The following is a 13,375-nucleotide window of genomic DNA, read 5'->3' as shown; positions in this document are numbered from 1 at the left end:
CCTTTCTGTTTGTCAGAAGACATAGAATGAAATGTAAAGACTTAAAGTAGCCTTATCCTCCCAGATTTAGAGATCTCTGTGATTACATCATGAGGACATCAATGAGGAAATTATTCTTTTTTTTTTCAAGATTTTATTTATTTATTTATTTGAGAGAGAGAGCCCAAGCAGAGTGAGGGTCAGGGGGAGAAGCAGCTGAGCAGGAAGCCCGATGTGGGACTCAATCCCAGGACTCCAGGATCATGACCTGAACCTAAGGCAGACACTTAACTGACGGAGCCACCCAGGTGCCCCTGATTCTTGTTTGATGTCCATATTACATATATGAGCAGAGCTAGAGACCCGAACCATGATAATAATACTCAAATATATTGATCGAGCAGTTAAAATATACCAGCCACTGTATTACAGGACTGAGCTGATTTAATCCACACTGCAGTGCTCAAGGAAATGTTACTATTCTTCTCATTAATTAGATGAAGAACCTGAGGTTCAGAGAGGTAGAATAATGTACCCAGAGTGACTCAGATAGGACACAGTGGAGTTGGGCAAACTGATAGTTACTAGTTATTCAGTTCTTACTGTGTGCCAGACAGTAGGCTAAGCTATTCTTTTTTTGCATCATCTTATCTAATCCTCATAGTAATGTAGGTACCTTAATGTAAATAACTCAATTTTGTCTGTTTTACAGAGGAGGAAACTGAGACTTATTAATTTGCTTAAGTTCTCATCACAAGTCAATAAGCTAGTGTGTGAGTCCTGAGCTTTGGCTCCAGAACTTGACATATAGTTAAGATTGATTGTGGGGGGAGAACAGAATTTTGCACACAAGGCCCTCAAAGTGGGACCTTTGCTGCCCCCCAGAGCCCAGACATCTTAGCCGCATTTGTTGAGTGCCATTTGTTGAGTGTTGAGTGTCTACTCCCTCAAACTTCTCCTCCCCAGGAAAGCCTTCTCCAGGAGAATCTGCCCTCCACCATTTCCCTCAGCAATCGTGTCCAAATTCAAACTAGGGGATTCTGGTCTTCTTTCTCAGGAAGGCACAAAAGTGACCTCATAGTTCATTTCAGTGTTGAGGTTGATTGGGGCCCTCTCTTTATTATATTTGAGCACTGGATTCATCTCAGGTGGACAAACAAGGTTAACTCTTAGGAGGCTCCTGGCATTCCCAGCCTCAGGGTCATGAGCCAAATCTTTTGTGGTCTCAGGAGAAGAGAGCGGCTCAGGATATGCAGAGTGTGGTGGGACCCAGCCTTGGGATAGCTCACCATTATCCACCCCATCTGGGTCTTTCCATTCCTTTGCCTCTGAAGGTAACATTTCTCACTTGTTTCTTTCTGAAGATGTCGCCACCATCAGGACAAGTGTAACCTTTAAACTAAATGAAGGCAAGTGTAGTTTGAAAAAGGCTGAGCTGTTTCCCGAGGGTCTGCGACCAGCACTACCAGGTATGGAATCAGATAGCTGGTGTAGGGAGCTTGCTTGCATGTTGGGAAAGGGGCCTGTAACATGCCGAGCCCTTCAGATGGGAACGAACAGTTCAGCATCTCCAGGGACTATCCCCACAGGAGGAAGAGGAGCCTAGCCTAGCACCCCTGTAGAGCTCTGGACTTACACTTTAGGGCTTCCTTTACCAGGCACACATGGTGAGCCCTGGAGAAACCCAAGGTCACAGCAATCAGTAAGGGCTTTAAGATGATTGGCAGTTTGTGACTGTATTGGGTTAAATTTTTTAGATCTCAGAGTTTGCTTGGAATATAAGCCAAAGAAATGAGAAAGATTTGGTTCAGATCTCTGATGAACAAGGATGTGATATCCAGCTTTCCTGCTGGATCCAGGCTTTGGAGGCAGTGGCTCCATTGGCTTCAGCAGAACGAACACCATCCAAGTAGAACTGGCCTTGTAGAGGAGAGCAGAACCCAACACTCCTCTCCCCCCAGCTCACATTTCCAGTATTATTTTGTAAAATAATTTTAGAGATTAAAAAAATCATGACTCATGTCTTAGGGCTGCTTCTTTCCCCAGTGTGCCATCACATAAATCATACAAATAAATATGAGGCTCACTGTAGTCACTTATGACTGCATATTTTAAGAAACTGAGATGAATTTTGGTACCTCCATTTGATGGAATATTATACAGCTATTAATTGTGTGGTTTTTTTTTTTAAGCTTTTATTTATTTATTTGACAGACAGAGATCACAAGTAGGCAGAGAGGCAGGCAGAGAGAGAGAGAGAGAGAGGAGGAAACAGGCTCCCTGCTGAGCAGAGAGCCCGATGCGGGACTTGATCCCAGGACCCTGAGATCATGACCTGAGCCAAAGGCAGCGGCTTAACCCACTGAGCCACCCAAGCGCCCTAATTGTGTGTTTTTAAAGAATGTTTATTGACATAGGAAAATGTTCTTACAATATAATGAGAGTGAGATTTTGTATGTTTAATACACCCAGACTGTGTTAGAAAAAGTGTGAGTAAAAGAAAAAGAAAGGAAGCTGACCATATCATTATAGTAGTTATAGCTCAGTGGGGAGATGACAGTAAATTTTCATTTTTTTCTTAAGGATTTTCCAAATTCTCCACAGTGAGCATTTACTTTATTTATTTATTTTAATTATCTTATTTTATTTATTTATTCTATAAATATACTTATATATTTATGTTTATTTGATATTATTTATATTTATAATTATATATTTTGTATAACATAAATATATTTATATATTATTAATTAATTTTAAAATATTTATTTATTTGAGGGGGGAGAGGCAAAGGGAGAGGGAGAGAGACTCTCAAGCAGACACCCCACTGAACATGGAGCCCAGTGTGGGCCTTGATCCCATGACCCTGAGATTATGACCGAAATCAAGAGTCAGCTGCTCAATGAACTGAATCACCCAGGTGCCCCAGAATTGATGCTTTTAGATCACAGGAAAAAAGCATTATTTAAAAATAGTCTTGGTCTTTCATCTCCTTAATGGTATCGTACTATGTTAATTTCTCAGTGTTGATAAATGGACACGATAATGTAAGATGTTAGCATGGGGGGGACTTAAAGAGTATATGGGAACTCTCAGTTCTATCTAAGTGACTTTGCTGAAAATCTAAACTTATTTCAAAATAAAAAGTTTGAAAATATAGATTTGGGAAAATTCAAAGAGAGGAAGTTTCAAAGTATCTGTTTGAGGTTTGAAGTTAGCCTTTTGAAAAGGTAAGGGGACTTTTCCGAGAGTAGGGTGGGGTAGGATTAATTTGCCCCCTCCTTCCTTTGGCTCCTGATGACTTATTGCTCTGAACAGCCTTGTCATGTTGAAGAGGAATGTGATACAGATGACACCTCAGTTGAATAAAGAGTTTAAACTAGAGACAGGTCAGTTGTGTGGATGATACATAGAAGTGCTCTTTGGTTTGGATTCACAGTCATTAGTTAAAAGATCCACTGGAAGCGGAGATAGGGGGAGAGACAGCCAGAGTCTGGAATGGGGTTGTGCAGAGCCCTGCCTTATGCAACACTTCCTCCCATTCTAGATGCCTTCATGATACTCTTTGATTTCCTAGATGCCTTCTGTCGTATATGCTCCTGGTTATTCCAAAATGAGACATCACTGTTAATGTGCTTTCCTGCTTCCCTTTGGGTTGGAATTACTCCAAGCTCAGTTTGCCTGAAAGCAGGAGTTGGTTTCCTTTCCACTTTTGTGCTTATTCCCTGTTCAAAGCCTCAGCTCCTGCTTGGTACTTCACAGTCTGGCTCTAAGGAAACCAACCGTGAGAACACAAGCACACCTTAGCAGACCATCAGTTAGGACTGCAAGGCAACCCCACATCCTGTTTTCCACATAGGGGGCTGGTCAGTTGCACACATCCAGCATTCATCCATGAAAATCATTCTTGAGAGCTAAATTGTTAAGTTATATAGGAGGCTCTTCAAAATTAAAATGTCACTGTGCTCCAAGCTGAGGCTTACAGCGTCTTGGCATCTGGAGTTAATCACTTTGTCCCTTGAGAGTCGTTTTAATGAAATGTTTACTGAGCTCTAGCGAATGTTCAACCCCGAGTGCTTTGCCAGGATCTGGCTTCCGATCATTTTGTTTCTTCATACAGAGAAGCACAGCTCAGTAAAAGAGAGCTTCCGCTATGCAAACCTTACATGCAGCTCCAGCAAGCACGTCCCGGGAGCCCCTGGCCGCCCAAGCACCACTAAGGAAATGTTTATCACTGTTGAGTTTGAACTTGAAACTAACCAAAAGGAGGTGACAGGTTGGTTTGAAAACAGTCTTTGGTGCCAGGCTTCTCCCAGCTTGCTCCTTGTTCCTTTGCCTTTCACTTTTCATCATTCTTTGCGGGGGGGGGGGGGGGGAGGTAATGCAACCATTGAAGTATCTCCTGTTTTTTTGTTTTGTTTTTTCTTTTTCACTCCCAAACTAAACTGAATTAGTTTGGAACCTCATGGTATCATCTGTTTCCTAAAAACTCAAAGATTCCATTTTGGTCAACCAATTTCTGTTTGAATCAAATGCTGCCCAGCCTGCAAGGTGCCCAGCCCCGGGTCTCCCCCATTCTGTCCTCAGGGAGCTGCGGGTGTTGCTGGTGGGTCCTGCAGTAGGTCTGGATGTCCTCACTGCTTTAGCCTGATCTCCTCGCCCACAGCCATCCCTCTTATTTCCATAGCTTCTTGTGACCTGAGCTGTATCGTCAAACGAACAGAGAAGCGGCTCCGGAAAGCCATCCGTGCACTCCGGAAGGCTGCCAACAGGGAGCAGTTTCACCTCCAGCTCTCAGGCATGGACCTGGAAGAGGCAAAAACGTCTCCCAGGACACCTGAACACCGAGTGCAGTCCTGTGGAGTGGGTCAGGGCCGCGCAGGAAACCAATGTGGTGAGTGACCGGCTGGCCGGAATATTCTTGCCAATGGAACTGTCTTGAGCTCTGTAAAGACTCGGGGTCACCAAAAGTGTGGCCCATTCTCCCTGTCTGGGCTCACTCCGGAGAATGCTGTGGACACCCACTGTCATTCAGGAACACCATGTTGGGGCCTATTGTGTCTGCTGGACCAGGAGCTCCCTACTGCCTGGCACAGTGTCTGGCTTGTGGTGGGCCCTTAATAAACATTTTCCAGATTGAAGAATGGAAAGGAAGAGGTAGGGTGATGAGAAGAGGGAGTGCTGACCTTAAGGGATCTGAGGGACAGTGGTCTTTAGAGCACTGTGGTCCTGGGCAGGGGCAGGACTATAGGTGTGAGGCACCCATGAGCCTTCTGCATGCCCCACTGTCAGTTCCCATCACTTCCCTCTGGAACAGCTGCTGGCAGACTTGAACAGTCTCCTGTCCATATTTTTGTGCAGAGGCAAGTCTTGGAGGCCACTTGGCAGCCTTATGCGATCTCTGAGCTTTAGCCCAAGACTACTGGTAGTAACAGTACCATATATGGGTGTGTGTGTGTGTGTGTGTGCATGCATGTGTGTGTACGCATGTGTGTGTGTGTGTGTGTTTCAGAATTAAGTTTGAGACGCGGCATTTGAACAATACCAGCTCATGAAGTTCTAAGCAAGGGGAACCTGGGCAAGACATTCTAGGATGGTCAGTCTTGAGACTTGTTTGTTCTGGGCATTTATGGGAGGTTCTACCTTTGTTGGCAATCCCTTTATAGTCTCACTTTTTAATAATCCTGGTAATGATTTCTTGAGTTTTCATCTGACACAAGTACAACATTAAGATGGTACCTGCATTGTCCCATTCAACCCAAATGGTCATCTTTCTAGGCTCGTGTTATTAACTCCACTTAACAGACGAAGCGGAGCTCAGAGGGCTACAGGTTCTTTTGCTCTAGATCACACTGACGATCTGACTCCAAAGCCTGGGCTCTGGACCCAAGTAAGGTGCGTTTGGGTAACCAGCCCCCTCCAGAATAAATTGATGTCCTTTCTCAAGCGTCATTAGAAGGCCCTAAAAGTGAGGCTTGAGCTAAGGAGTAATAAGCCTGTGTTTCTGAAGAAGCAAAGCTGAGCCCAAGGCACTCATTCAGGAGACTTGTCAGCAATAATCCCCTAGCCCAAATCTGTTGCTTTGCCAAACTGTAGTAAAAATCAAGTGTAAAATCAAGTGTAATTGTCCACCAGGGGCTGGTTCTCAAATAGTCTTGACTTTTATTCTAGCTGACTCTCTTTAAAAGAAAAAAAAAAAGAAAGAAAGAAAGAAAGAAACAACCCAGCTGGTTGGTTTGTTCTCATTTAAAATTCTAAGAGTTCCAGTTTCCATACCAAAACAGTGATGAGAGTTGGCTGTTGCTAACCTACTTTTCAGGGTGAGTTGCAGAAAGCTGTCTGGAACAGGCAGGTCAGTCTTCCCACTGGCCCCTCGGAGCTAACCTGGAGCCCCTTCCGCATTTGCAGTCCTGTTAGGGAGAGGCCTTCCAGCCTTGCCAGGGAGCCTCTGTGGCCAGTTAAGAAATCAGGCAAAACTAGAGTATTGCCAATACTACCATGACTGTGCTCCTGGGAAAAAGTCCCAGGAATGAGGATCAGGAGTTACTTCACAGAGGCCTCATGACCATGACAGCTTGTGAAAAGATGCTGTGGCTGTTGTGTGTGTAAATGTGTCCTGAGATGCTTGTCATGCTAAGTTAACGTGGATTGTTGCTGAGAGGCAATGCGTCTTGTCTCAAGAGCTCCCTCTAGCAATGGATGACTTTTGTAGCCCCATGGAACCAGATGGCGTTCACCCTGTCTGATTGCAGTGTTGAAGATTCTACCATGTAGGGAAAACAGCACAAAGAATTACCAGTGAAATTTCTTCCTCCTGCTGAAGGGAGGAGGCATGTATAAGGAGGGGTTGCATATGTTAATTAAAAAGATGCGGTCACTGGGTGATGGGTATTAAGGGGGGCATGTGTGGTGATGAACACTGGGTGTTATACCCAACTAACCACTGAACACTACATCAAAAACTAATGATGTACTATTTGTTGGATAATTGAATTTCAATTAAAAAAAAAGAAGAAAGTTGCATTCTACACAGGATAAAAGAAAGACAAGGGCTAGGGAGTGAGTAAGTGTGCAGGGGCAGGGAGTGTATCTAACATTCTTTATATTCCTGGAGTATTGACTGGTCTTAGAACCTCATAAAGACCAAGTTTACTGGTATTTTCTGAACTCTGGATGGTACATACAATGGAGCTATGCCTAGGGTAGTTCTTTTTGAAAACTATTTTCGGGGCGCCTGGGTGGCTCAGTGGGTTAAGCCTCTGCCTTCGGCTTGGGTCATGATCTCAGGGTCCTGGGATCAAGCCTCACGTCTGGCTCTCTGCTCAGCCGTGAGCCTGCTTCCCCCTCTCTCTGCCTGCCTCTCCGCCTACTTGTGATCTCTCTCTCTCTGTGTCAAATAAATAAATAAAATCTTAAAAAAAAAAAAAGAAAATTATTTTCAGTGTCGGCCAAAAGGATCCCCCCAAAGCATTTGAAGTCACTGGAAGGGCAGATGGAATGGTTACATTTTTCCTTTAATGTATTTTTTACTTCATTTCCAGTTACCAAAATAGTGTATGTTCCAAATGATACAGAAACGTATACAGTGAGGGTAAAATTTCTCCTAATCCTATTCTTTGGTAAGAATCACTGTCAGTGGGTTCGATGTATTTTTTTTTCCATCTGTTTTCATGCACATGTAAAAATGAGATTTTATTTATTTATTCAGTAAATATTTATTGAGCACCTACTGTGTGCCAGGTACTATTCTAGGTGCTGGGAATGCAGTAATTAAACAAAAAGGTAAAAATCTTAGGAAGAGGGAGCCAGGTTACAAACCAATAAAGAAGGAACTATATTGTGGAGCAGATGGCAGTAAGGGCATATGAGGGGTAAGCGGGGAAGGGGACTAGAAAGTAGCAGGGCAGGGAGAGGGCTGAGGAGGAATATATCCCCCCAAAATGTAGACTATGGTCGGGGACTGTGGTTGTTGCAGAGTCACTCGGAACCAGATGTGAGAGATGGAAGGAAGCAAGCTATGGGGGTATCTGGGGGAAGAGTCCAGGTGAAGGACACAGCAAGTACCAAAAGCTCTGAGGCAAGGGAAAGAAAGCGAGAAAGGTAGCTGAGGGAGAGAGGGGAAGGGAGAAGGTCAGAGCAGTCGCCAGGGGCCAGATCGTGAGGGAATGGGAAGCCGGGTGAGGCCTCTGACTCTGAATCTGAGTGAGAAACAAAGCCGGTGAAGAGTTTTGAGCAGAACAGTAACAGGGTTTCTGACTTACGTCTTCAAAGAATAACTTTGGCAGCTATCAGCTTACCTATGAAGAAACCATATTTTAAAAACATGTCTCAATATATGGGGCACCTGGGTGGCCCAGTCAGTTAAGCATCTGACCCTTGATTTCAGCTAAGCTCATGATTTCAGGGTTGTGAGATCGAGCCCCGCATTGGGCTCCACACTGGGCCTGGAGCTGCTCTGGATTCATTCTCTGTCTCTCTCTCTATCTCTTTCTCTCTCTCCCTCTTTCTCTGCCCCTCCCCCCACCTTAAAAATATATATCAATACAATTTGAATAGTGCTGGGTTTTGTCTAATGATAGAGTGGATCATGAGCATTCTTCTAATAGAGGAATTACTTTATTCCTTTTGAAGCTTCCTAGTCTGTATTTGTTCTAAGATGCTGGTATTTATTAATGACACCCCCGTGGTGAACATTTAATTAAATTATTCCTAATTTTTAAACTACAAACAATGCTTCAGTGAAGATTTTGTGTGTGTGTGCATGTGGCCAACATGTCTGAAATGTCATAGAAGTCCACTTATTGGGTCAAAGACATGTAGACTTAAAACTTTAATAGATGCTGCCAAATTAACCTGCAAAAAGACCATTCCTCTGTAGACTCCCTCCAACCTTGTAGCTGAGAGCTCATTGTCCCACATCATTGCTAACATGGGTGGCTTTCCATGGATTTTTTTTTTAGATTTTATTTATTTATTTGACAGACAGAGAGAGATCACATGTAGGCAGAGAGGCAGGTAGAGAGAGAGAGAGAAAGAGGAGGAAGCAGGCTCCATGCAGAGCAGAGAGCCCAATGTGGGGTTCGATCCCAGGACCCTGGGACCATGACCCGAGCTGAAGGCAGAGGCTTTAACCCACTGAGCCACCCAGGTGCCCTGTCATTGATATTTTTAATTTTTGCAAATCTAATAAGCAAAAATGATAGTCAAATGTTAACTTGTTTTTCTTAGATTATTTAGTAAAACTGAGTATGCTGTCATATGTCTGTGGACATTTGGTTTTCTCATTCTGAGAGTATCCACATTCTCTGCCTATTTTTCCACTGAATTGTTTTCCAATATCACTTAAAAATTAATTTTGAAGTCCCAAGTCTTGTCAAAGAACATAATCACTTCTGACCAATTAAACTCTTTTTATAATCATTTTGCATAGGAAGGTCTCATTCATTTAGCATTTAAGGACTTTGGGGATAGCCTGCTGCAGGTGACCTTTGTATCATCTGTGTTCAATTCTAGCAAGATGGAAAAAAATTAGTGATTATATTCTCTGAGGAACAAATTCCTTAATCTCCATAGTAATTCCTAAAGTCCTTTATATCTAAAGAAAAATTAATGATGACATGGATTTCTATTTTTCTTTCATAGCTATATCCCTTCATAAAGGGTGAATTATTTAAGGTCTGTACTTGCCTAAATATGTATTTTTATATTTGATTATTCTTAAAACTTGCTAAAATTTTTAGAAGACACAGCCAGGCAGCTGGCAAACCAGGAAAGCATTTTGTGCCTAGGCTCTTGAGAGAGACTGGGAGGGTTTAATTCAACTCCCAAGAGCAGTAGCTTCCATGTGAAGCAGTTGAGAAAAATTAATTCCACCAGTATATATTCAGATACCACTCTGGGCCACTCTGATCTTGGGATGAAACAGTGAGAACATAAAGGGTGGGGAGCTGGCCTGTATGACATTCACATTCTTACAGGACATGGACAATTAAAAAGTAAAGAAAAAGGTAGTTTCAGAAGTTGTAAGTATTATGAAGATAAAAGTACAGAAAAGGACAGAGTGGAGGAGGGATTACTTCCCACAGGTGTTCAGCAAGGCTTTCAGAGCAGGTGACATTTGATCTAACTGAGAAGGAACTAGCCTTGTAAAGCTCTGATGGGGGCAGAGGGTATTCTGGCTGAGGAGGGATCAGCAGGTGCAAATGACCTGAGGCAGGAATGAGGCAGGCATTTTCTATTTAATTTTTTCAGAATTGAGAAATTATTTGCAATCGAACAGGCAGAAATTTTCTTTTCTGTTTAAATCATGGAAGATATAAAGTCTATATTAGCAATATAAACCAATATTAGACCAATACTTACCATACAAATGGGGTAGGAAATTCTTTTGATTAAAAGAGTTTAAAAAACATAATTTAGGGAATACCTGGGTGGTTCAGTCAGTTAAGTGTCCGACTCGTGATTTCAGCACAGGTCATAATCTCAAGGTTGTGAGATCGAGCCCTCTGTGGGACGCTGTGGTTATGGAGCCTGTGTTAAGATTCTCTCTAACCTCTCCCTCTGCCCCTCCCCACCCCATTCACTCTCTTCCTTTCTCTCTCTCTTTCTTTTTTTAAAATTAATTATTTTTATTAACATATAATGTGTTATTTGCCCCAGAGGTACAGGTTTGTGAATCATCAGGCTTACATATTTCATAGCACTCACTACCTTTCTCTCTTTCTAACCCCTCCCAAAAACCCACAACAAAACAAAATATAATTTAGTAAAATGTTGACATTTATTGAGCACTTACAGTGTGTTTAGCACTGTGCTAAGCACTTTACATATATTATCTCATTTGATCCTCATTGCAAGTCTATTTTGCATCATGCCTTTTTTTAATAGATAAGGAAACTAAGGCATAAGAAGGTAAGGCGTTTTCCCAGGGTCACCCAGCAAGTAAGAGGCAGTGCCGGGGTTTCCACTCCAGATCTGTCTCAAGAGCCTGTGTTCCTAACTCTCTCAATGGGAATGCTTTCTCTTCTGGGTACAACTCCAATAGCACTTGTATGGAGAACCCTCCATGGGCCAGATTCGTGGTGGGTGCTGAGGAGACCTTTATAAATAAGACAACATCCCTCTCGGGGTGCCTGGGTGGCTCAGTGGGTTAAAGCCTCTGCCTTTGGCTCAGGTCATGATCCCAGGTCCCGGGGTCAAGCCCCGCATCAGGCTCTCTGCACAGCAGGGAGCCTGCTTCCTCCTCTCTCTGCCTATTTCTCTGCCTACTTGTGATCTCCATCTGTCAAATAAATAAATAAAATATTAAAAAAAAAAAAAAAGACAACATCCCTCTCAAGTCACACTTGGTCCTCCCAGGGAAGGGTTAGAGAAGCCTTCCCTAGAGAGAAGGAGGCTAAACTGAGTTTTGAGGGATATATAGGTGACGCGTCCATGGAGAGAAGTATTCAGGCAGAGGAGTAGCCTTGGGGAATGTGACTGAGCAAGATGGACCCAGGAGGTGATTGATACCTCAGTACCACTAAACCTCGAGCCCAAGGGGGGATGTGATAGGCGGCTTGGTTTTAGGAGAAGCACAGTAGGTCATGAGAGACCTTGTGTATGCTGCTAAGGAGTCTTGGCTTTAATATCTAGGTGACAAGGTGCCATGAGAGGGTTGAATCAGGGAATGGGTCAGGTTGTATTTGAATTCTAGCAAAATTTCATTTACTGGATTGAGAGTTAGGACCAGAGGCAGAAAACCTAGCTTGGAAGGTTCTGAATGCTTTGCATGAGAGATGTTGAGAACATGATGACACAAGACGTGGTCTAGAATAGAGATGGACTGGATGGACTAGAAAAGAAGCAATAGATTCTAGAAATATTTAGGAGGAAATGCGAGTAGCATTTGGTGATAAATTAGATTGGGGACTTAGAAGAGGAAAGATCTGGGGTGAGCTCAGAGTTTTCTGATTTTGCCTCTGATCCATCCCTTAGTTCCCATGTGTCCCTCATCTCACCCGGCCCTGTTTCATATGCAGGAGGCATGGAGAGAAAGCCTGTGGGTTGGTTGAATGGTTGGATGAATGTGATCACTGGAGAAGAAATAATCAGAAAAGATTTATAGGAAAAGCAGGAAAAAATAGGCTCTTGAGAGAAAGCCCAAGGAAGAAAAAAATTCAGATGCAGAAAAGGAGACTGAAGACTGAGGTCGGAATCAAAGACACCAAAAGGAGTGCCGGGAGCCAAGTCAAGGAGACTCTGGAGTCAGGGAGGGAAGCAGTCAGAGAAGCACTTCAGGAAGGGGAGCCTGACGGTAGGCTGGGACAGGGCTGAGACAAGGAGGAAGGAACACAGTCAAGGGAAGTCGTTGGAAGGTTATGGGAGGAATCTAGAGATGGCAAGGATCAAAGCACTCTGGTGCCGCAGGGATAGAGATTAGCCGATGGACCAAGGGAACACAGCTGCAGCATGCTGCAGCTGACTGACTGATGGAGCAGGGAGGAAAGGTCTGGAATAATAACTACGGGCTGGATTGCAAAGGTTGGAGGCTTGGTGACCGGGGGAGCAGAGATGCTGTTTGCCAGAGGGGTAGAAATAACTGGGCAAGGAAGGGAAGGGAAGCAGCCCCCTTGAGCACGTTGAGTTTAAGTTGCAACAAGACTTCCAGACAGTGATGTCCACGGGCTTCTGGGAATCTAGGGAAATGACTTTATCACGTGCAGACCAAACCTCCGGTCCTGCATCTGTCCACACATACTCCACCCTGCTTCCTCTTAAAATGGATGAACAGCCCATGTTCCGACGAAGGCCAGCTCTTCTACTTGGTCTCTGGAGCCCATCTGCTTTCCTCTTCTCAAGAACATCGCTCCCGTTGTTGTCCCCACTGACCCCTCAGCTCAGCATTCTTCCTCCCTCCTGGGTCATTGCCAACAGCACACCAACCTATCTCCTGTCTTAAAAACCAAACAGACCCTCCTTTGACTTCATGCTTCTCTCCAGATACTGCCTCATTTCTCTGACCCCCTGTAGAGCAAAATTCCTTAAAAGAGTTGTCTACACCCGCTGTATTTGCTTCCTCCCCTCCCATTTTCTCCTCTGCTGTAGCCAGTCTGGAGTTTGTGTTCCCAGCGTCTCTACTGAAACTGTTTTTCCCGAGGTTTCTAACTGCCTTTATGTTACCAAACTCAATTGCTGACTCTCATTCAAATATTGGGGATACCCTCTCCTCCTCCCAGAAACACCCTCTTCTCCCGGGGTTCAGACAGCACACTCTTCTGGTTCTCCTTTTGCCTCCTGGGCTGCTCCCTTTTTACTTCCTATGTTGGTTCTCCCCTCATTTTTGATCTCTCAACACTGGGTATCCCTGGGCTCAGTCCTTCACGCTGTCCTACCTGACCTCATTCACTGCCACCAC

At 43.9% G+C, this 13,375-nt stretch overlaps 1 protein-coding gene across 5 annotated transcripts in view; it reads left to right on the top strand.

Annotated features, from left to right (window-relative positions):
• Nucleotides 1–13,375, top strand: part of SCUBE2 (signal peptide, CUB domain and EGF like domain containing 2) — a 70,099-nt gene that overhangs the window by 36,016 nt on the left and 20,708 nt on the right. For 3 of the 5 annotated variants that reach the window (XM_059135570.1, XM_059135552.1, XM_059135586.1), the window contains 3 exons: nt 1,314–1,448; nt 4,100–4,255; nt 4,667–4,873. In XM_059135570.1, coding sequence (XP_058991553.1) covers nt 1,314–1,448; nt 4,100–4,255; nt 4,667–4,873 — 498 coding nt within the window. The remainder of the gene's footprint in view (nt 1–1,313; nt 1,449–4,099; nt 4,256–4,666; nt 4,874–13,375) is intronic. The other 2 variants (XM_059135562.1, XM_059135580.1) reach the window with 2 other exon arrangements.

This window comes from Mustela lutreola, chromosome 1 (assembly GCF_030435805.1).
Source record: "Mustela lutreola isolate mMusLut2 chromosome 1, mMusLut2.pri, whole genome shotgun sequence".
Classification (NCBI taxonomy): Eukaryota; Metazoa; Chordata; class Mammalia; order Carnivora; family Mustelidae; genus Mustela; species Mustela lutreola.
Note: the sequence above shows the minus strand (reverse complement) of the source record. Positions and strands in the feature narration are given on the sequence as shown.